Source organism: Rhinichthys klamathensis, unplaced genomic scaffold (genome assembly GCF_029890125.1).
Source record: "Rhinichthys klamathensis goyatoka isolate OS25496 unplaced genomic scaffold, OSU_Roscu_1.1 h1tg000067l_1, whole genome shotgun sequence".
Classification (NCBI taxonomy): Eukaryota; Metazoa; Chordata; class Actinopteri; order Cypriniformes; family Leuciscidae; genus Rhinichthys; species Rhinichthys klamathensis.
This window is the reverse complement of record NW_026606610.1, coordinates 802583-827122: the sequence shown is the minus strand read 5'-3', so window position 1 is coordinate 827122 and position 24540 is coordinate 802583. Positions and strand designations below refer to the sequence as shown.

At 36.5% G+C, this 24540-nt stretch overlaps 1 protein-coding gene across 4 annotated transcripts in view; it reads right to left on the bottom strand.

Annotated features, from left to right (window-relative positions):
* kiaa1522 (KIAA1522 ortholog) overlaps nt 1-24540 on the bottom strand; it is a 49932-nt gene that overhangs the window by 7596 nt on the left and 17796 nt on the right. The window contains exon 1 of one of the 4 annotated variants that reach the window (XM_056250093.1): nt 18801-19156. The exons of 2 other annotated variants lie outside the window; for them this stretch is intronic. In XM_056250093.1, coding sequence (XP_056106068.1) covers nt 18801-18912 — 112 coding nt within the window. In that variant the 5' untranslated portion in view covers nt 18913-19156. Of the gene's footprint in view, nt 1-520; nt 681-18800; nt 19157-24540 lie in introns of those variants that run through there. One more of the 4 variants, XM_056250094.1, reaches the window with a different exon arrangement.

Below are 24540 nucleotides of genomic sequence, written 5' to 3'. Positions count from 1 at the left end.
TAAAGTGTGCATGCTAAAGAATGAACCGTATAGCAGCCCCCGCACGTTACTCATGTATGAACGGTAAAAGTGATGGCAAGATAATAAACATAACCTTATTCTCTTTTTACTCTGTAATAATGTCTGTAAATTTATGAGCATTTAATTGCACATTTTCCCTCAGTGTTCAGAAGCCACCTGTTACATATATACAAAGAGAACCTTGCCTCCAACAATCACACTGTCAGAACAGGTATGAATCCACAACCGCGATATATTTTTGTTTTGATGCCTATTGTGCCATTTTAAACTTCTGTATGTCTGAACTTAATGTTGTAACAAGTACATGCATACAAAGAACAGCCTTTACCTTTTTAACATCTGTTAATTCTAGAAGTCTAAATACATTAACTAAAATAATCCAGATTCGCATGGAAGAGCAAACAGTATCTTGAGAACCAGGAGAAATATTAATATTTGAAGGTGTATAATCATCTATAAATTCTTGGATCTGTCAGAATTCTTAAATATGTCTACTCACCATTCTTCTTGAAGATTGACAACAGAGACCGAACTTTTTTACTTATAAACACCACCATGTCTGTCTTAAGATAAATGTCCAGGTAGAGATCATTGCAGTTTGAAAGTGTCTCTAACGTAAATGATTAGAGATACACTCTTTCACCAAGCAGCCTCATGACTAACTGTCCACTTCTGCAGACACGGACCAAGTGATGTCAACTAGCTGTCTCCCGTGAAGGATAATCAGGTCGGACACAATGAGATCTACTGTTTGCCACCAATCCTCCAGCTGCCCTGATCTTTCCCACCCCTCTTCATCTGTCCTCCCCCTCGCCCCGGCTTTTGTCAACATCTTACTGTGTGGTGTCCCCCAACGTGTTGGCTCTTTTCCTCCATTGTACCGTACACCAACTGAACTTGGGATTTGCCTTGAAGGGGGAGCTTGGCTAATCTGCCACCCCTAAAATCTGCTTAGAAACATGCCACACTAAGATCAGGGCATCTGCTTTACAATTTGACCCACAGTGTAGTAAAAGTCATATATATTTGATTTATACTTTTATTTTATTTAAAAAATTTTGAAGTACACAGTGACTGTGTCTAGAATCAAACACTCCATCTAAAGTGTTTTGGTGGGTATTATAATGGTTATTTAAACTTCTTAAAGGAATTGTTTAAAAAGTAAAAAAAAAAAACTAAAGCTGTAAAGCACAAAAATGTTTTGAAGAAAGTTCATGCTACTCTTTCCCATACAATATTTTGACTTACTGCTGTCAAGCTCTTATTTATAAAAATATCATAAAGTGCGTGACTCAAGCACTATTTTCCAGGACTCCTGAAACCATACGATAGCCATCTGATATTATTTGAAACATGTAGGCTTCCATTTTATGAAAGAGAACAGAGTTGAACATTTTCAAACCATCAAAAATCATATGGGTTTTTTGATAACATTTTCTTTTTTTGGGGGTTGTTTTTCTAGTGACCTTGTTGTACATCTTACATTTGTAACTGTAAGTAGCAGAGAAAAAACTGCAAGAATAGATTTAGAGTATATTGCTTTAGGCATTTATAGCAGGTGTTTAGTTCAGTTTAGGTAATTAGTTCAGATTATTTCAGGTTTAGAGTAACATGAGCTACTATTTGTGTTTCATAACTCTTTAGGGGTGCAGCAGCGCTTTACCATTAAACAATTTTGCGGGCATCCCATTTCTTCACTCGCTGCATTAGCTTTGGCACTAGAATAGAGACTCAAGTGGAGTTGGCTGAGAATTATGGGCGTCACTTCAAACTGAAAAAGAAAGGTCACTATTTCGGCTGGAAAACTTTCACCACTTTTCCCTTCAATTCACTGAACCTTTTTGCCTCCTAAGGTAAACATTAATATTGGTCATAACAAACCCTTGAATGCATGAATTGGTACCTCAACTTGTAATCTTTTTCTTTTTTCAGTCTGTCATTTAGATTGCACCCAGTCTACCAACTGCCTGTTGTCCAACACACAAAATCCCATTAATATTTATCAGGGGAGCCAAAAGACACCATCTGGCACATGGTGTGAGATGAGGGTTGAAGAGCAAGCCACCAGCTGACCCTTAACCACCACCAGACCCTTGAGTTTCTTCACACTAAAGCTTTTGAGTCCCTAGAAAACAAAATGACACTTAATGTATCCCTGAACTGAACCCTCAGCTGACTTGGCTATTAGCAATCGGGTTTGTATGAATGCAATTAATTTGTAGTGATAGACAGTGTTTAATATTATTGATATATTATTAGTATGTATTAATATTTTGAAATAGCTTTTATTTTTATATTTTTCTTAATATTTCTAATTCATTCATTTTAGTACTTCATCTTCAAACTTATTTTCGGTTTGTTGCCAGGACAAAACTGTCAATCTTTTTGAAGTTAAAAAAGTCATTTAATATTTATATTTTGTATTGTTAAATATTTCCATTCTATTTTTATTAGTCTTTATTTTAATAATGTAACATTATTGTTTGCAATGATTCTGCTTAAGGAACATCTCTCCTTAAGTCCTAAACATGCCCAGATAATGCACAAAAGTAAAACTGACAGATATGAGAACCAAAACTATATATGTCACAACACGGCTGTTTGTTGCAACTCGTAATACACATTTAAGTTGTTTTCCCGACTGCAGACGGATAGAGGAATATTTTTAGTTGAGAAGCTGTTGTTCTGAGTTGCTCACTGTCCTCATTTAAACCAAATATGTTTGTGTAAAGTATATAGGTACACAAGCATATATATATATATATATATATATATATATATATATATATATATATATATCCGGAAAAGGTGCGATTACGAGGAAACCACAATATGCTACAATTAGCTTTAAATATTTATATCCACCACCCAGTGAGGCTTATAAACGTGGGATTGTGTTGCTTGGCCTGGGGCTTTCAAAGGAGGGCGTAATGTTGCGGGTCAATTTGACCCGTTTCGATTTTCAAGTTGTTGGAAATACTGGTTAACCTTTGTTTTTTTTCTTGATATTTTGTGACTTTTTCTCATTTATCATGATGATGCATGCAAAGTTTCAACATGCTGATGTGTTTTGACATATACAAACAAAATTACTGTTACGTTCGTGATGTTCGCGGGTCAATTTATTTGACCCTCATAGGCAGCCATTCAAAAGCAACTGTACAGACACAAAATAAAAACATTTATTTTCTGTATGTCAGGGCACTTCAACTCCAGTTCTAACGTGCAAGTGCATCTAAAAGTGCTCTAACCCTAACCAAACACACTTGAAAAAGATAAAATTACAGTGTTCAGAATTATTTGCAAATTACAGATGAAAATCTTTGTCAGACACAGATAGTAAAATAAGCTCTCATTTCAATATTCAAAATATCTAAAATACCTAGCTTTTAACCAAAACTTTTATGTAGGATTTTCAAAGGCAGATTCACAGAGCCAAAAAATAAATAAAAAACATTTATTTGATGTATGTTTTTGTTATGTTTGGTTTCTCACTTCCCAGTGAGTGAATAATGAAACTAGGAAAATAGGTCTTAGGAAACTAGGGAAAGTTAACTTAGGAAAATGAAAAATTTTCATTATACAGCAATTTTTTTATGTTTTTTAAGTTACGATGTTCAAAGCATAAAATGTAAAAAAAAAAAAAAAAAAAAAAAAAAAAGGAAAAAAAAATATATGCAAAAAAATCAGTATACTGTTTATTTTCCAATTTTGTCAAAACAAAACTGTTTTAAAAAATGTTTTAAAAACATTTTCATAAATCGTATTTTCAGATATAATGTTTTTGTAATGTTTGACAAATGCTGATATTAAAAGTTTACAGTTTGTATCTAAATCTTTGTTGTTTTTCATAGTGTGATTTTTGAGGAATTGTATTGAATCCAATTAGGGTCAATTTGACCCGGTCCATAAGGGGAGTACACAGAATTCGAACAGAACACAAGGGTTAACATTTGACTTGATCTGGGATAAAGACCAATAGAAGGTTAATGTACCTTGCAGCAGTTTTAGCTTCTATTTTCTAGATTTTTCCTTTGACAGCTTTTGCTTTGTGTTTGATCATAGGTATCTTCAACCAAACATTCAACCATTTTAGCTATGTGTAATCTTCCATAAAATGTGTACAAAATGCCACTATTATACACCCACAGAATTAGCTTGATTTGTATCTGCTTGACTTTTGCCAACAAGTGCCTTATTTGTTGATTTATATTTATTGAATTCTATGCAACCCCTGGTGTAGTTGGTTGTTTAAGCATGACTAACAGAATCCTGCCCCAGATATCAGACCCGAATGCCCCGTTCTGACAATGGGTTGCTTTCATAAAACTGCCTCTGTGTTGTTTTCAAGGAATCGGACCAAACGACGATACTGATGTGTTAGGGCGTCTTCTCAAAGTCTCGGAAGATGATGAGGCAGTTTTCCTCAGCTCTGCTCCCCTCCCCTCCTGATCATCTGGTTAATTTTAGAGCGCCCTGCAGTGCACAACCTCAAGTCATTAATGCCAGGAAGCTACAGACATGTTTATTTTCTTGGCTTTGATGGAGTTCTGTATCTGTCAGTGTTTACAAGTCCCTTGAAGCATCTATAAATCTTCTGTACATGAGAAACACTGTGTGAAGTGATACTCTCCCCCCTGCTTGAAAGCTTCATCAATACTAATAACAATAGCGTGAGGGGTTGAGAAGCATGCTTGGTTTATTCTGCCGTTTTCATGATGTTTTGACATTCTCAAGGTGTATTTTCTTTTACTAAATTTACAATGGCCACAAACATTTTATTGGACACTTAAGGCACACCTAAACGAACGAATATGTCATCATTATATACACAATAGCAAATCAAGTAGCTTTTGTTTTCAAGAAATACAGCGCAAGTACAGTTTTCAAGCAAGACTTATGACATTTTTTTATATAAACATAGACAAAGAAGTTAAAAAGTACTTGGACACTTTGTGTTTGCATTTTGTGCCATTGTATATTCCAAAATCCCATGATTTTCAAAACACTTGCACACAATCTCCACCCAAGCCTACTAAGGCATGTCTTATGTGTGCGTATTATTGTGTCAAAACAGTCAAATGATTGTTTATATTTCTAATAAGATATGAAATATTTGATTTCAGGAAATCTATATCGCTCTTAACCTAAACATCGTCAATCAAATTTTCAAGATGAAGAATAGATGTGTGCAAAAGAAACATAGAGCCTCCAGTGACTAAGGTTGTGTGTTGAATGTCAAATGTTGCTATAAAACGTGTTACAGTAAAGCATATACTGATTCAATATGTTACATCTACTAAGTTTCTACTATCATCATAACAGAGGTCACACAAGGTCGCATGGTGCTAACAAGTACAAATCCCGTGAAACACAAAGTCATGATACAAGAGCTTCAGCAAATGCGCTTTTATCTGAAGTTTGCTTTGCTAACGCTATCAGTTATTTTCAAACGCAATACGTTAACCTTTTAGTGCCACACTTTCATTTCATTTCCAGACTGCCATTATACGTAAAACAGCCAACATAATAAAATGTTGCCAGATTCACATTCTGCTTTGGATAAATCCGAACTGTTAGTGCCACTCACTGGACATTTAACTTTGAAACCTGCAAGAGGCAACATAATATTTTGAAGAAATGTTGCCACAGGCACGTTTATGGATTTAGTTATTTTACTTGTTAACAGAACCATATGAAACAGTGTACTTTCTTTATGTGTGTGTGATATAAGACCCTGTTCAAACCCTGTGTGCAAATAATAGCATCTATTGTTTCTTTTTAATCAATAGCAGTGTTTATGTGTTCATGCCTCTGTTATTTATAACTATTCTGGATCTCAATATGGCTACTGTTCACAATGCCTTTAAGAGGATGTGATATAAAATTAACTAAATAATAATGTATACAGTATAAATTATATAATGTGTTGTGAGTTTATAAATAAAAACAGTTACTGTTACAGTTTTGTGGCTTTTAGTTGATGCTATCTCTATGCTAATGCAATATATTTGTAGTCTTCATTGTTCATCTGCAATCTACCCATAAACACAGCCCATAAACACAGTCCTTTCTCTCGTCATCTCACCTTCTTTGACTTTTACCCAGTTTTTTTAAGTCTAGTTTTTCCAGAGTTGTACTTGGAAGACTATTTGTCTGTTTTCAGAATCTGTTTGCAGAGCGTGACCCTGAGCAGAGTCTTTCTCTCTCTTTATCACATCTGATCATTCATTAGTGACAACATCTCCGGGCAACAATTCGTTTTGACCAAAACAATGTCAATTACATTGTCACGACAAATACAGCACAAGATTATACTGCACAGATCATTGTGCGGCTGAATCTGGACCATTCACATAATGTATTTTTATAAAATCAAATGTTCGGAAAACATTCTCATAACATGATTTTTATGAAGCAATTTCAAAGTCTAGGAGTTGGGAATGCTGTGCAATTTAATCTAAGGTTTTGTGGTCAAAACTTCCAAGAAAGGCAAAGAAAGAGACATAGAAAGTAACCCCAAAACATGTAAATATTATAGCGAATATCCTTCCACTGTGGTTAAATCAAACACATGCCGGATACAGAAATTCTGAAAGGGATTTGAGTTCAGTGGTATTTTTACTCTTTAACACCACAGAAGGCTGTTGTGGACAGCAATGAGTCCCGTCCAAGCCTCAAAGCTTAAGCTCTTGAGTTACTCATATTCACATAAACTTTCTAACATAGACTAAGTTCCCTCTGATTTTCAATGCATTTAAATGTCTTGATGCTTTAATTATGCCCTGAAATGCATAAGTTGCATTGCTATTTTTGACCACAACTCACTATTAAAGCCAGTCATGTGAAAACAGTTGCTGTGCTCAATGGTAAAATATTTGCAATTGTATTCTCATGCTATCCATGCATGCTTATGTTATTTGAAAGCCTTGAATGTACGCCCTGTGCATCATACTGTGGATGAAACATGCTTTATTCCTTCTATTATGTAATAATTACATTAATCAAACCGAGTTCAAAACGAAGTAAACCTGGAGAATGTCTCCATTTACGAGTGTTTTCTTCCAAATCAGTGTAAATGTCTGGTTCTTTTAGTAGGTTCTTTAACTTCTAAGACACAATTATGTAGTTTACAATTATGTAGTTTACTGTTACTAAGCCTGTAGGGCTTTTATGATTACATTCAGTTGTGTTATACTGCAGCTGCACAGGTTCTTACCCCAGGTTTCACAACCATCATTTAACCTTTGACCCCACTGACAAAAATAGGCAGACTTGTCACATCTTGCCGAAAGTATATTTCAAACTGAAGAATGTGTGAGTGGAGCTTGTTTTAAGTAAACCAAGTCAAGAGTACCCTGGTGAAAAAGAAAACACTTTAGCTTACTTTTTATGGAAATATTGTATTATGTATTTAGTGAGTGATGATTGCCACATCACTCACTAAATACACTGTGAAAATGTTATCAGCATTCCATTTGTCAGATATCATAATTTTTCCTAATACAAGACAAACCCTGTTGAATATGGCCACACACAGACACTATGTCTGGTTTTAAGATGTTGAAATGACTGCAAACAATAGCAGTGGTGGTTTTGTAATCAATTGTCACAGTCAATCCATTTTTTCCCTTCTCATTTCCGTTAAAGGAATAGTTCACCCAAAAATGAAAATATTGTTATCATTTACTCACCCTCATGTTGTTCCAAACCTGTATGAGTTTCTTCTGTTGAACACAAAATAAGATATTTTAAAGAATGTTGGTAACCAGACAGTTGACTTGAGGGTGAGTCAATAATAACAAAATGTTCATTTTTGGGTGAACTATTCCTTTAAGCTGCTAACCAACTTGGTTTTGTCACATGAATCAGAAGCTGTAAATGTGAGTTGTGTCTTCTTGAGCAGTCTAATTTGTTTGACAGGATGGCAGGCAAAGACACCACCTGGATTACCGCTGACGTGAACGACTGACTGAGACAACAGAAGAAGAACATCAGCATTTTAGTTGACTGAAGGTACTGCGAAGATCATCACAATTCAGTATGAAAACTGAATTATATCAGAAGGGCCTAGGTAATGATTCAGACGTATTGACTTTATTAGTGCAATTATAAAATAAGTATAGAGTATCTGGAATCTGTCGTATCAAGTATGTGCCCTGAAATAACCATATCTTGTTTTAGATTTCTGGGTACTGAGAATTGTGAGTCTGGTGACTCAACTTTACATGAACTCTTAATTTTTTTTTTAATTGAGCAAAACTTGATTTAAAAGAAGTTACAAATCAAACACATTGTGTGTGCGTGTGTGTTACTTTAACAAGCTCATAATGACAAAGAGCAGTTCTGTCTATGCTAATGGACATGGTGTGATTCTGATAGAGAACAGACACAGACGTTTTCTGAAAACAGACCCTCCCTGGTGTTATATAAGGACAGTCAAATTAGTTTTTGCTCCCAAAAATAAAAATCCTGTTATCATTTTCTTACTGGCATGTTGTTTACCAAGCCTGTATGACTTTCTTTGTTCATTAACTGATTAACACAAAAGAAAATGATTAGCAAAGTTATAAGCTGCTTTATCTAAAGCTGGCTCGTCACAATTGGTCACAATAATTTCACTGAATGGAAATTAGCAGCATAATAATTCTTCGAAATATCAACTTTTGTGTTCCTCAGGAAAAAAAAAAAGTCATACCGGTTTGGAACGACATGAGGATGAGTAAATGATGACAGAACCTTCATTTTCATCAAACTAGCCATCACATGAACATCAGCTAAATTCAACTCTAACATTGTAAATTAACATGAGTGCAGGAAATGGTTATCCATTTGCAATGCAAACTACAGTAAACGCAGTTGGAACTAATAATGCTGCAAGTAGGCTTCTGATGTTATATGATGCAGCAATCTCGCATACTGCTTTAATGATTTACTCAACTTACCTTCTGCATTAGGATAAACGCATCATGAGTACTTTACAATCTCACTGTAACACACAAGCTCTCCTCTGACACATGCAGCCACTGTGCCGCTATCACTGAAATATAATCTAGTCAATACAGTCTGCTATCTGTGGCCTTGAGAATTGCAGACACTTACATCAGACAACTTTCAAGCCTGGTCATACGCCTCCTATTTGCTAAAGAATATGTGAATATTTAAAACAATCCAATTAAAATCACCAAGGCAGAAATAGCAAAATAGCACAGACTTTAAGTTTGCCCTTAGAGTGTTTATTTGAGTCTATTAAGATGAAGCAGGGTATTATAGCAAACGCGAGTGTGCTTTTTCAACGCAGAATTCAAACGCGAGTGTGCTTTTTACAGTGATAAACTCTATACATTGACGTTCACAGGTAAGCAAACTAAGCGCTGGCTAGGCTAGAGAAAACTGCAGACTTCAGCACAATGGCTACTTCATTAACAGAACTAGCATGAAAGCACCAGCAAGACTGATGACATAGTGTCTTAGCATCAAGTGAAAAGCTGTGGTCCGTGATTTTGAGGACTCACAATAGTGTTGATTGATGAACATGTTGGGTCACAATCTACATTACAATGTTCATATTACTGTACATTTCACATTTGTAATGCTAAAGTCATACAGGTTTGGGACAACATGATGGTGAGGTAATGATGACAGAATCTTTATTTTTGAGTGGACAATCAGTGGTTGCTAATAATGAGTAAACAAAACCAGGTATTGTATTCAAACTTGAGCAAGCCATTCTGATCCATTCATTTTGTAGTTCCACCAGAGTATTGGTATACTCCAGAACTTTTGCTGTTATCTAGTTTCTGAGCAAGTCAGACAATCAAGGTTTTCAGTGTAAAAAATACTTTTATCCCAGCTCCCATTTTTTGTTATTTGTTGGGTGAAAAGAGAAAAGGTATCTGTCAAGAAGGGTTTTGGTGATGTCTCCTTGCTGCTAATATGCTTAATCAATTTGTCTGTAATGGAGGAAATGGCTGCACCAGGCCACATTACATTCAGACACAATGGCTTTATGTTGGGCCCTTTTCTATTCTGCCTGCTACCTGCTAGATGTGAGCTAAAAACACAAACCCCTGTCAAAACCCATTTCAAAATGTCTTGAAACAACCATTTTAGTTCAGAAAACAGGTCGACATTGGCAGGGTTTCTTGAAAAGGCGTTTGGCGGGTTCTTTCATTTGAAGCTCCAAATAATAAAGGGAATTCTCTGCTCTATGCGGAACACTGGCCAGTCTGAGAACAAATCCAATTCTGAGGTCACTGGTGTATGGGGATTAATTGGAGTATGTTCAAGAGTCTTATTAAAATAAACATTCAAAATGTTACCAATTTTTATTCTCTGTATGAAAGAATTTCTGTCCACTGACACAGATTATCCTGCTGCTGTAACTCTCTTTGGCACTGGGCTTGATTGAAGCACTTTTAACAGAAACTTCAAAGGAGGAAGGATGTGCACGCTCCCTACGCTAGTCACAGAATTCAAAGGGATTAGTTGGAGCGCTGCTCGTGGGATAATGAAAAATTGAATATCTCGGCCACCACAGCCTGTCGCAATGGAATTATTAATTACATGCACCCAACCTCTGAAACGAGTTCTAGAGTGCAGCTTCTCACCATGTTTTGTCTTAAACAGGTGGGAAGTTTGAACACAAATAGTATAAACCTGTTGGGATTTTTCAACACAGATGTGTCCACGCAGATGCAAAAATGTGAGATGGAGGGCAGTGGAATGGAAAAGAAAATGCAAGGTCTTGAGGCACATTTTTAAAAGTTGACCTTTTAACATGAGCCTCACATTTTTAGAGCATCACATTTTATTCTAATATATTTAAATGTTTTATTTTATTTATTCCTGTAGTCAAGGCTGAATTTTTAGCAGCCATTACTCTCTTCTTCAGTGACACATGATCCTTCAGAAATCATTCTAATATGCTGATTTGGTGCTCAAGTAACGCGTCTTATTATTATTATCAATGTTGAAAACAGTTGTGCCATTTATATGTTTAAAAGAACAGCATTTATTTGAAATATAAAAATTCTTTACTGTCACATCTGATTAGTTTAATTCATCCTTGCTGAATAAAAGTATTAATTTATAAAATTAAAATAAATAAAATCGTCTGAAAGGTAGTGTATTTATAACACTTTCCACTGGCTTGAGTGAAATTGTTGTTGCAAGCATCATTTGCTCTTCATTTTGTTGACTATTACGAGAAATGAAGTAATGAAATAGCACAGCAGGTGAATGGTATTGCGTCAAACATAATTTGAATGCACATCATGACTGCAGAAAGAGGATTTGGCACAGATAGAGGAAACCAGCTATGGTGGTCTGTCAAAATATTCATCCTTGTCAAAAATATAAGAACTAAGATGGTTAATGATTTTTGTTTTAGTCTATGATTATTTAATGTGACTTATTAGGCGAATAAGTAATTTAAGATATCTTAATGAATGGGCGGCTTTGTTAAGTTTGAATACTTTAGCAATCTTCATTATTTTGTTATTTGTAGTGTCTAATCCAGTTCAAATGGAACTGAAAGATTCTGCATATATGTGGAAAATCAAGCAACACTTGATGTGATTTGAATTAATTTTTTTATTACAAAGGCATGTAAGAATTGTTTTGTTTGCTAAGGAAAAGAAGTCTTATTGTGAGCTGATCAGTCTACATGGGAACCATCAACTGCGGATCTTAATAACTCACTCAGAGTGATAATCAATCTTATGCCCCATTACCCACCATGCTTTGATGCCATCCTACAGTGCATTTGGCACTCTGGGATCACTGCTGATGACAGGGAGTATTTCTACAGTATGTTTATGTGTTTATATGTACACTTATAATCTCTGACTCCCATGCAGGCATTCACATTCTCATTGAAACATTAGAAATGAAAGCTGTTATATACTGTCTCTCATAATTGACTTTACCTTTGATACAAGTTCACAGTAGTTTTACAGTGCAAGTTATACAAATGTTTGTGTGTTTATGCATTTTTAGCTTCAATTTAAGCTGTTAGTCCATTTTCTGCTATAAATTCAAGGCAGCATGCTTCCAAATTAGTTTGCAGCAACAAAAAAAGATAGTCACACATCTTATGACTCGTCCTGCATATTGTGCAAGCATCGCAAGTTATTAAAGGAGTATGATGCAAACTCTTTTCAAACTTGTTTTGACTGCTACAATAAGATTAAAAATGAGGTTGTGTGTGGAAAATCCCACACTGGGTCCTGATGAATGTTTAGTTTGGACCACACACACAGAGTTTCTACTAAACAACAGGCTGACATCACTGACAGAGAGGATTTCACTCAAAACAAAAGCACACCCATTCTCCTTTCTTCTTCAACTGTAATTCTGTTAGGGGCTGAGATGCTTTCTTCCCTCTTTAGAGGTTACTAAAGGCCAGCATGTGGTTCTTCTTGTTCAGAATGTTCAGTTTCTGATGTGATAGGGACAGTGAAACATTTGATCAGTGAACAAGGACACAAAGTCTCAAAAACAAAGTGTATCACCCTCTTCTCCTTTTTTCCTTCAGTGTCACAATATGCATGACCAGTTCATAGAAGTGATGTAAAGGGGATGTGTGTCATTTCAGTGTATATGTCAACCTACGAGTGGCTTATGGAGTGTTCATTCTCAGTGATTACATTTTTGAGTCATTGTATCGTTCATATATCCTTTTTCCCCAGCTAACAATTTGGTGTTGTAAAAAGTTATGAAAATGTTGCTTACAAAAAGTTATGGGAACATACAAATTGTCCATCTAAAATAATAGTAATAATAATACTAATGATTTAAGGATTTTTTGCCCTTGGTTGTGTGAATGTTAGATTAGGAAACGTTAAAAGAACATTTAAGTATGTTAATATTCTCATTATGCAAATAATGGGATTAGGGTATAGGTTTTCTAAATTTTCACTCAGAAATTGCAAGTAAATTTCACTAATAATTACAAAAAACAGCAAGTAACACACTAAATGAAACGTGGCGGGGGGGGGGTCTGTAGATCATCGTAATCTTTGTTTGGTAACACTTTATTTCGATTGTCCACTTTAGACATCCTCTCCCACTACCAGAAACCTTCTCTTTACCTTCTCTCCGCTAACCGAGGAAGAAGTATCTAAACTTCTCCTTTCCAGTCATCCTACCACCTGCCCTCTAGACCCCATCCCCTCTCACCTTCTACAAGCCATCTCTCCCACACTTCTACCAGCACTCACACACATCATCAACTCATCCCTCCACACTGGCATTTTCCCTACAGCATTCAAGCAGGCTCGGGTAACTCCACTGCTTAAAATAACAACATTAAACACATCACTTTTAGAGAATTACAGACCTGTCTCTCTCCTACCATTCATTGCGAAAACACTTGAACGATTTGCTTTCAACCAAGTGTCATCTTTCCTGTCTCTGACCAACCAGCTAGATGTCAACCAATCTGGCTTCAAGAAAGGCCATTCAACCGAGACTGCACTACTGTCGGTCACAGAAGCCCTGCGGATCGCAAAAGCTGCTTCCAAATCTTCAGTTCTCATTCTGCTGGATCTTTCTGCTGCCTTCGACACTGTGAACCATCAGATCCTTCTGTCCACCCTCTCATCACTGGGCATCAAAGGAACTTCCCTCCACTGGTTTGAGTCCTATCTCACAGGTAGGTCTTTCAGGGTTACATGGAGAGGCGAGGTATCCAAAGCACATCAACTGACCCCAGGGGTTCCCCAGGGTTCAGTGCTTGGACCGCTCCTCTTCTCCATCTACACCACATCACTGGGACCCATCATACAGGCACATGGTTTCTCTTATCATTGCTATGCTGATGACACACAGCTCCACCTCTCATTTCAACCAGATGATCCCACAGTAGCTGTACGGATGTCAAGCTGTCTGGCGGACATCTCGGCATGGATGAAGGAACATCACCTGCAGCTCAACCTGGCAAAGACTGAGCTTCTCGTCCTCCCTGCCAATCCGTCTCTGCAGCACGACTTCACTATCCAGCTAGAGTCATCCTCAATCACCCCATCAAGGTCAGTCAGAAATCTTGGAGTAATCTTTGATGATCAGCTGACCTTCACAGACCACATTACAAAGACAGCTTGATCATGCAGGTTTGCAATGTATAACATCAGGAAGATCAGGCCTTTCCTAACTGAGCATGCAACACAACTTCTCGTCCAGGCCCTGGTTATTTCTAGGCTTGATTACTGCAATGCTCTTCTGGCTGGACTTCCATCATGTGTTACTAAACCTCTACAAATTATCCAGAATGCTGCAGCCCGCCTTGTCTTCAACGAGCCCAAAAGGGCCCACGCCACTCCGCTGTTCATCTCCCTGCATTGGCTACCACTCGCTGCTCGCATCAAATTCAAAGCTTTGACGCTTGCTTACAGATCTACCACAGACTCAGCTCCATCCTACTTTCACTCCCTACTACAAGTCTACGTCCCTACCAGAAGCCTACAATCGGCCAAGGAGCGACGTCTCGTGGTGCTATCACAGCGAGGCACTAAATCACTCTCCAGAACATTCTCATTCACAGTTCCATGCTGGTGGAATGATCTCCCCACCCTCGTCCGTAATGCAGAATCCCTGACAGCATTCAAAAGACAACTGAAAACTCATCTCTTCCGTGAGTACTTAACATAAAAAAAAAAAAAATCAAAAAAAAAATATTGTCTTTTAAATATTTCCGTCCCTTTTAAATCTTCCCTTGTCTGGCTTTTGCTACTCTGAGCAATGCCTGAACTTTGTATTTTGAGCACTTCTTGCGTCATTCTTCCCTCTTCACGATGACTCGCTTGCTTTAGTCCTCAGATGTAAGTCGCTTTGGATAAAAGCGTCTGCTAAATGACTAAATGTAAATGTAATAAATACAAAGTTCTGTCATGAAACAGATTGCGCAGGCTGATAGGTCCTTAACTAATCTACTTGTAATCACATAATTCTCTATAGGGCACAGTTGATTGGTTCCTGTTGTATAAGTAGCCAATGAGCTCGCTGCTCAACCTTCAAATACTTGGTCATCATTTCCTGTAGCAGTTGCAGCAAGCTTTCAGAAACCCTCCACCTCCCCCAGCTCCACCTGCATAGATCTGCAACGGGTAATTCGCGTATGCTATATAGTACAGCAGTAGCATGTTTTACTTGCTCACAGCAGCATTTTGTGTATGCATTGGCAGTAGCAAGTCCCATATTTGCTCTACAACAGCAGCAGCAATAACCAACAGCAGTAGCAAAATAGTAGATCTATTACACCAAGACCAAACATATCAACATTGTCATATCCATTACCATACCAAACACTTCGAGAGTTGCATGTCAACTACCAGCCATCAGAGTATTAGTAGACTGTCTGCTTAATAATATTTCGTTTAAAGAACCTTTAAAGAAAGTTCTGAAAACAATCCCTGTTGGCTGGGCTTCAATATGATAGGATTTGAACAAGTGATTTCTTCTCTAATGTTCCATGCTGCACAACAGCACTGACAGGTGTATTATCACAAGAGAGGTCTAGGGCTGAGCTTCTTTTCAATTCTTGCTTCCTCTTTTGGACCCTCCCCCATTCCCACATGAACTGCAGCCTGGTTCACTGGGTTAACCGATCTGTCAGAGTTATGTCCAGTGTTAATCATCATTCACGTGACCATGGAGAGAGAGATCTAACATATTGGATTTCTCACCATGAGACCTGCTTCCCCAGCGCATGACTTGATTCCTGCAGCTCAGCCACTGATGGGATGAGAAGGACTCATTCTCCATAATCCAACATCCAATTATCAATCTCTACCATCACTAATGGCTCAAGGACTTTGTGAGTCTTCTTTTACTCAACGGTTAAACAGTTTGTTGCGCACAAGGTGGAGCTCAGCTACAAGAACACTTATTTTTCTCTAAATATTTAAACTGATACAGATCGTTGAACACAAGTACGGAACACCGCCAACCCCTCTGTTGTGCATTCTGCGCAGTCATGCATGAGGATAAAGACTGGTATGCTGGAATGCATTCAGATTCAGCTCTTCTGAATAAACGAATGAGATGAATGAGTAAAGCTATGCGTGAAGAAAATCCAAGGAAGAGTGTCTATGCTCAATACGGCATGGCATTCAAACATTCATTTTTACATGTGCTTTAAATGAAGTCATAAAAATTTTGTCATCACATTCATTAATGTTCATCAGTTTTACTCATTATAAGTAACATTAGGGGAAGTTGTGGCCTAATGGTTAGAGAGTCAGACTGGTTACCCAAAGGTTGCGGGTTCGATGCTCAATACCGGCAGGAAACAACTGAATTGCCCTTGAGCAAGACACCTAACCCTGAATCGCTCCCCAGGCGCCACAGTGAACGGCTGCCCACTTCTCTGGGTGTGTGTGTTCATTACTCACTGCTCCTAATGTGTGTGCACTAACTTGGATGGGTTAAATGCATAGGACAAATTCCGAGTATGGGTTGCCAAACTTGGCCTTCATGTCACTTCATTACCTTGAGTACTAATACAATGTTGTGAATTCTTTATGCTTTACCTATTGTTCATGTTTAAGGCATTGTTACAACGGGACTTACAGTACATATTCTGACTAGCAACTTATACGTGAGTATTATTTGTGCATTTTTGTCATTTTGTGCAGTTTCAGTTGTAATACGTTTATGTTGTGTATATATCCGATTAATCTCATCATTTAGGTTTACATGGTGCATTTGGGTGAGTTAATTAACCTGCTAGCAAACACTTCAGTTTACTGGTGTTCATTCAGTCTTCATACAGGACACTTCTCGACAATATTGATCGTATTCTTTCTAGATTTTTGTCTACAGTATATGTTTTCATTAAAATAATTTAATTTATCACCATGATGGGCATCATCTTCTATGTTTTCTTTGAGATAAAAAAGCCTTTGTTAACAAACATTATCTTCAGTGTTTTTTATTGGCAAAAATGGCTATAGCAAACAAAATGGTTATGAAAAGTTTTGAAGTATGGACCCTTCTGAAGCAGAAGTTGGGTAAACTTCTATAGTGGTAAACACGAGACAAAAATCCATGACAGTTTTTCCACGACTTTCCAAAAGAGCGAAAATAGATGTATAGAGATAGGCCATAGAGATTGATTACAGCAGTCACGAGATAAAGATGCCAAATTTTCCATCAGATTTCCATAGATCTGTGATGCTGATAACTGTGGAAACGCATAATCACAGTATGTGAAAAGGGTCCATTGAAGTATTTTTTCATAACACGCTGAGAAAGGGGGACATTTTAGTATTTGGACATGCTTCCTGCACACACAAATGACATTATTGCTAATAGGCTAATTTCCTCATTCCATTTTCTCTACTCAGATATTTTGATGTAGGAGTCTTTGCGTCACATGAAAAGTGAAGCGCCTTACAAAGCAAGCAAGGTTGGTGAAATGTTCCACTTGAGGACATGAATCTCGTTTTTTTATTAAGGCACAACCGAGACAAGGATGAAAGGGATGTATTTGACAGGAGATTTGTTCATATCTGTAAACAGCAGCTCTTTTTAATGTGCACTTTTGATTTCATTTTCTGTTCTATGTCTCAGCGCTGTGGCATTCCCCTGCAATTTTAAATGACAGAGAACTGACTGTCTGCCGTAAACACTCAAAGTCATAGAACCGAGCTGATGCACATTAGTACGCACTGGAAAATGACAGGTTGCACACAACAGAAAGTCGGAACGCTTAATAATAGAGCCGTGATTGCAAGGAATTTGAGGAAAACAAGCCATGATGGAAGTATGACAGGTTTACAGCATTTTCCATGTCAGTAACACTCCCAAACCTTCCCAGCCATTGAACCAACAAACAGGAACGCATGAAGAGACACCTGGATCTCTTTCCCACCCATTCTGACAAAAGCACAACATTTCTCAGGATTCCCACACTAACAGAGGTAACTTTTTATTTTATGATGTTTCATATGATGTTTCGCATGTTATGATGTAAATGTATAAATGACTAAATACATGATGTACTTACTATAGTAAAAACAGCAAATAATGCATAATTACAAGTAACTAACCCTAATCCAAAACCAAACACTAACCCTAACCCTAACGTACATGTAGTTGATTAATATTTCTCAGTACTTATTTGTGTAATTACACTTTAACAACGTCACCTTAAAATAGAGTGTAGCCGTAACAGAAAGCTACCAAAAAGTAGAGTGGTACTTTGTTGGAAATGTGTAGACACTAGAAATTAATAATTTAAATTTTTTTTTTTTTTTTTTTAATTTATAATGCTATTTATAATATTATTATTCATTATTTTTTAAGAGATTGATAGATGCTCAATATGCAGGTAAGCCTACTACAAGGTCTTTTTTTACATGGATGATGATACTTCCATGGTTTGCTAAACATGCACCAAGATAAAGGGAATATTTTGAAGTATACTTTTAAGTATCATGTATATAGCAATCATTCCGTAATATATCAAAGTACCATGCTATTACCATCTGATACCTTTATGGTGCCATCACAGTATTATATCACATTAGTAATCGATCAATATCAGTTCTTCAGGGACAGATTATTATATTTTTACATTGATCCCCCAATCTTAAATTTGTAGTTGAGTATATGCAGTATATAAACACACACATATGCTGAAATAAATGTACAGACAAATGTGGTATACATACCACATTAAATAAGCATACTCATAAATAAGTAAAGCACAACTTAGTCTGAGTATCACAGCTGGGCAAAACACTTTATCAATTGCAGTGTACAGCTTTTCCTACCTGTTTTGTATTTTTCCACATGTCTAAAGTGCCAGATTGACTTGACTCTGCTAGTGTGGTGACTGCTGGTAAGGTTGGCCTTGGTATTCTTCTTGCTGTTGGAGTTCCCCATGGCATTGATCTCAGACCCCACCAGCTCTAGACTCCCCAAACCCCCTGGAGATCCATATTCTTCCTTGCTCTCTCCCTCCTTCTCCCAATGCCTGTATATTCCTCTTCCCGCTTAGCGCTCCAGTTGCCGCTTCAGGGACAGATATGTCCCACTCTCTGCTGTGCTTGTGATCCCGTGTGTGTGCAGAGCGTGTGTGTACGAGACCCTCCCTCCTCGCCTCTGTTTTTCAGACCACACCGCTTTCAGCGATGATCAGTCACAGCTCACTCCAGCCACTTGGAATGTGAGAAAGGAGGGATATGTGCTTGCTTCAGCCACTCATGATTGTATACACACACAAACACACATTAAAGGACTCACACATTTGTAACGGATGCAGTTTAACTATCAGGATTCACATATTTATATCCTCTATTGTCTCTCGTTCTTTCCTCTGTCTGTTTTATAGATCTCACAGTTCATACTTCTTTTTGCACAGATGCCTGCTTTTATTTCCTTTGCCTTCATCCAATAAAACCCACTGACTCCATCCAAGAAATGTTTTCCTAATCCGTAGGTGGGTTAATCTTATGAAAGCTGTTAAGAATTGTCCGCAGAAGAATTGTAAAAAGAAATGTATTTTTACCATAATTTAGATTGTTGGTATTGTGCCGTTATTTTAATGACAAAGTAGCACATTTCCACCATGCTCTCAATAGCCAAAATAAAATATTTGAAATGGGATACTTTTGTATTGAGCATATTTTTGGTATTTATTTGTCTTCTGTATATAGTGGGGAGGCCTATTCACTCTTTGGTAGCATTTATTATACTGCCTTTAACTTATTGTAATAATATTATTATAATTTGATTTAATTTAATATTACTGTTATTTATTTATTTATTGCACTGCGGAAATGACAATTTGTGTAGAATGTGCTGCTGAACTGTCAAAAAAAAAAGACATAATAAAACCATGTTGTGTACATTTTCAATCAATCTAATTTTTTGGTTTGTTTTTGTTGATTTTTGAGTAAACTTGTCCTGGATTCATCCACCCACCGCCCCCACGGTTCTATATTGAAAAGAGATGATTTAGAGATCTTATATTCCACATATGTGGAAACATAGAGATTATATCTTTACTGTACGCACGTAATTCAGACAAAAACAACTTCTGATTCAACCGCTGCACCCTCATCCCATTTCAACCATGGATATGCCAAGAACCCTGCATATTTTATCTATTATTATGTCTTCCACCAACATCCCTTTCTCTGTCCTATTTCTGGTGCAGTCCTCTTGTGTCACACTCTTCTTGTGTTTCCAACTTTCTCTCCCCCCAGCTTACTGTCTTTCACTCTGTCTTTTTCTGTTTCTCTCCTACCAGGTAACATAATATTTAATTAGACTCTAATCTATACCAAGAAGTGCATTAACGGTGGTGGACAAGATAAGGCCCGTTTCTACTGCTCTAATTCTAACTGTACATTTCAAAATAAATGTTTAGAAGGAAATGTACAATGAACACATTATGTTTCATGAGGTTTGCTATGACAAAATATGGTCTTGAAGACAGAATTATTATAGTTAATGAAAACAAAGGAACGAAAACAAACGAATGATTACTCACCTGGGCTGCGATACATGTTCACTTTTTGTGCTTCTCTTTTCCTGTTTAGTTCCTGTTTGCATTTGTTTCCTTAGTTTCTCTTGTTAGTCACCACAGTGTCTCTTTTCGGTAACGCTTTAGATTACAGCCCGGAAAGTAATTAAGTAATTAAGAGGAATTTACAGAGTAACTTTCGGTAATTATAGTGTACCTATAAAGTACTTGCATGTAAGTATAAGGGAACAATATGTAAAGTTTGGGGAATAAAGGGGTAACAACCAGGAGAATTAAAAAAATATTTATACTGTAAGTATTATAGAACAACTAAGGGGTACTTACTCTACTATATGATACAACTTACATATAGTATCTTACAATCTTACATTTGGGAGCAATTTAGCGAGAACATACACTGCATACCTTTTTGTAATAATTGTGTACCAAGGCAATACATACAGGCTTTTTAAAAATGACAGGGTACATATCTATGCATTTATACTTTTTTTTTTTTTTTTTTTGATAGCAAAAGTGCAGATGTTTAAGTTTGGGCTAACATGTTTCAATGCAATTTTTTTTAAATACTGGGAAATATATCTTGTTTCATGTGGGGTAAGTGGTGCTTGTATAATAAATAAAGGTTTCCGAGTCAGTGATATAAGATTGTGTATGCATTTTTATTGTACTTACCCTGTAACTACATGGAACAAGAGGGTAACAAGCTACATGAAACAAGAGTATCTTTCCCCAATATTTAAGCAAAAGTTGCAATAGTATTCGTTTTCAGTGCACTTTTGTTAAAATGATTACATTTTAAAAATTACAGGGTACATATCTATTATATCTATTTATAAAGGCTATACAGTATGTACTGGTTCACCATTATTTCAAAAAGGTACGCAGTGTATGTTCTTGCTAAATTGATCACAAATGTAAGATTGTTTTATCATAATAGTAGAATAAGTACCCCTTAGTTCTATAATACTCACAATATTAATATTTTTTTTAATTCTCCTGGTTGTTACCCCTTTATTCCCCAAACTTAAAATATTGTTCCCTTATACTTATATTGTAAGTACGTTATAGGTACACTATAATTACCGAAGGTTACGCTGTAAAATTGCTTTAATTACCCAGTACTTTCCGGGCTGTAATCTAAAGCGTTACCTGATCTAGTCACTTGTTATCCTGATATTTATACCCCTATGTTTCAGTCCTTGTTTCTCAGTCGTTGTCTTTACATATAATGTAAATCTGTTGCGTTTTCTGTTTGTACTCATCCCTGTTTGGATTTTTTTTTCATGTTGATTATTCAAATAAGCTATTGCTGTGAATAGATCCCCGCCTTTCCTCGTCCCTGTGTCAACGTAACAGGCTGGGCTTGCTTCTTTGACTTTTAATAACAAAAAATAACAAAAGTCCCCTATTAAGGGGGCTTTTAACAAAAGTGAAAGGAACAAGCCTTCTGCTGGATTTCAGAAGAATAGGACACAGGAGAGGAAAGTTCAACACTTTTATTTGATAAATAAAAACAAAAAAATTTAACAAATGTGATGTTTATCTAAAGTATGTTTTGCTTATAGTTTAATTGGATCATCAAAGGTCAGCAGCAAAGACATTGGTTAATAAAGTGAGATTAAATACATAAAGTATTTTTGTGTCATTTAACTTAGGTTTGCGTAATATTCTTTTTATTCTTTTTGAGGAATACTGAATCTGTTTTTGTTCAAGTGAATCTGATTACGTAACTCACATTACTTTTAATTCAGCTGAGACTTTCGTTTATTTGTTATCCCCAACACTGGTATCAATGATACTAAAATAACACTGCTTAAGATTTATTTATTTTTTTATGTATTTTTATTCATTTATTTTTATTAATTTATTTATTTATTTATTGTTGGTTTTGTATATATATATATATATATTTTTTTTTTTTTATGATGTAGCCGTATGTTTAAATGTAAAATATTTTGCATTTGTTTGTGACAAAGCTGTAACTGAAGCTAAGCTTATGCAGGGCTTTCTTTTCTGCACTACGTAATGATCTGGAAGAAAAGGAATGCCCAATGGAGATTTTAGGAGGGGAACACAGTGCCCCTGGAATGTTCTTGACCTTTTCCAGGTACCAGTTGGGCCTCCCCTTCCCTTGTTTCCTCCCCTCCACCGCCCTCCTCTCACTGTAATCAAGAGTCCTGGCTTTACAAATACCGAAAGCTTTACAAATCATTGTTAATCAAAAACAGACAGAAAACACAGGAGGCCCCAGCATAAGCAGATGCAAACATAATGGAATCCTGGGAATTACGTTATCCTCTTGTAACTTGGACGGGGAAACACTTGAATCATGCAGAAGAAAAGGGTTGTAACAAAAACTATGACGACTATTTCAATCTGAGTTCCATTGCCTACCTCATACCAGATTCATGGTCCATGCATTGCATTTCAAACTGATCTTTGCATACATTTCTCTCCACTTTGAAACATTATCCATATTACATCATCTGCTATTCACACAAACAACTGAAGCAAAGATGCCACCACAACTGGTTCTGCCGAACAACCATCATTCCACTTAGAAGATCCCCATATATCAAAACAAAGTTATTCAACATCACTCTTATGATGTCTGGCCATAGACCAGCTCCAGGATTAAAAACATATTCCGTACCAGATTTGACTAAGACAAGTAGGTCTACGTTATACATCAGTTTACAGACACTTAGACGTAGTAATCTGAATACCGCAAGAAGCTTTCAGAGGGCATCATCACAGACTAATGGATAGTAATGCCTTATAAATCAATGCCGCCCTTATTCAGCTCCGCATTAGGCTCTTTGTACAGACTCACTCCATCGTTCTTCCCATGCGATCCAGCTCATCTGAATTCTGTTGCTTCTTCCCTCTACCTGTGAATGTGCTCTGGGACACGCTATGATATTTCTGAGGCTTGTGATCTGAAGAGAGGAATTTCAACTGACAGTCAGAAATATAATGCCCTGAAGGTGTAGTGATATTACCAGCTTCCTTCCTGCCGCCTGCTTCGTTCATCATTGCTCGAAGTGACAAAAGTGTGTCAGTTGTTTTCATGCCATATACTTCGGTTCTTCTTAGAGAAACTTTCTCTCAGCTAGAAACTTGCTTTTCTCTGTTTCCTGTTTTTCACCCTGCGATTGTGAATATACAAAATTAATGAATGAACTGCTTTATTTAGACATTTGCCATAGTATAACAAAAATGAAGCTGTATTACTAGAACTTGATATTTTGGTAATACTTTACAATTAGGTTCAATTTTCATTAGGTTTAACATCACATTAGTTAACATGAACTAACAATGAACAAACACTTCTAAAGCATTTATTAATCTTAGGCATTCAGCATTAACTAATAAATCATTAAAACTAAACGTTGAATCTGTTATGATTTTTTAATGGACATGAGCTAATATGAATAAACACTGAACAGTTGTTTGTTTATTAACTAACCTTAAGAAAGATTAATAAATATTGTAACTGCTCATTGATGTTGGTTAATGCATTAACTAATGTTAACTAATGTGACCTTATTGAAATTCATGAATAAAGTCTGATTTATACTGAGTGAAAAAATATTAAGCATAATGTTTCTAATTGGCTTTAATATTCTCAGTGCAAGCCTATAAACAAAGTATTAAAATGTGATCTGGAAAATGTTTACTTACTATTTTCTGCCCACTTTTAGAGTAATGTTAGCCTAGACATTTCTAATTTCAGTGCATTTCAAATTCTATATAATTCTAAAGCAGTTTTATAGCTTTTATTAATATCTTAATATTTGACAGTCCTAAAAATACATTTTGTTTTGTTTTACGCCCCCTTGTGGCCCCGTGAAACAAAATACTGGTCCGCCAGCTACTGTGTGTATCACTGCACACACTGCACAGCACCCACAGAATAACAATTATGTATTGTTTACATGTCGGGACCTATGTCTTTTAGCAGAACAATGACATTTCTTTCAGATCTTGCCAACAGGTATCATTCATTAATATCTGAATGC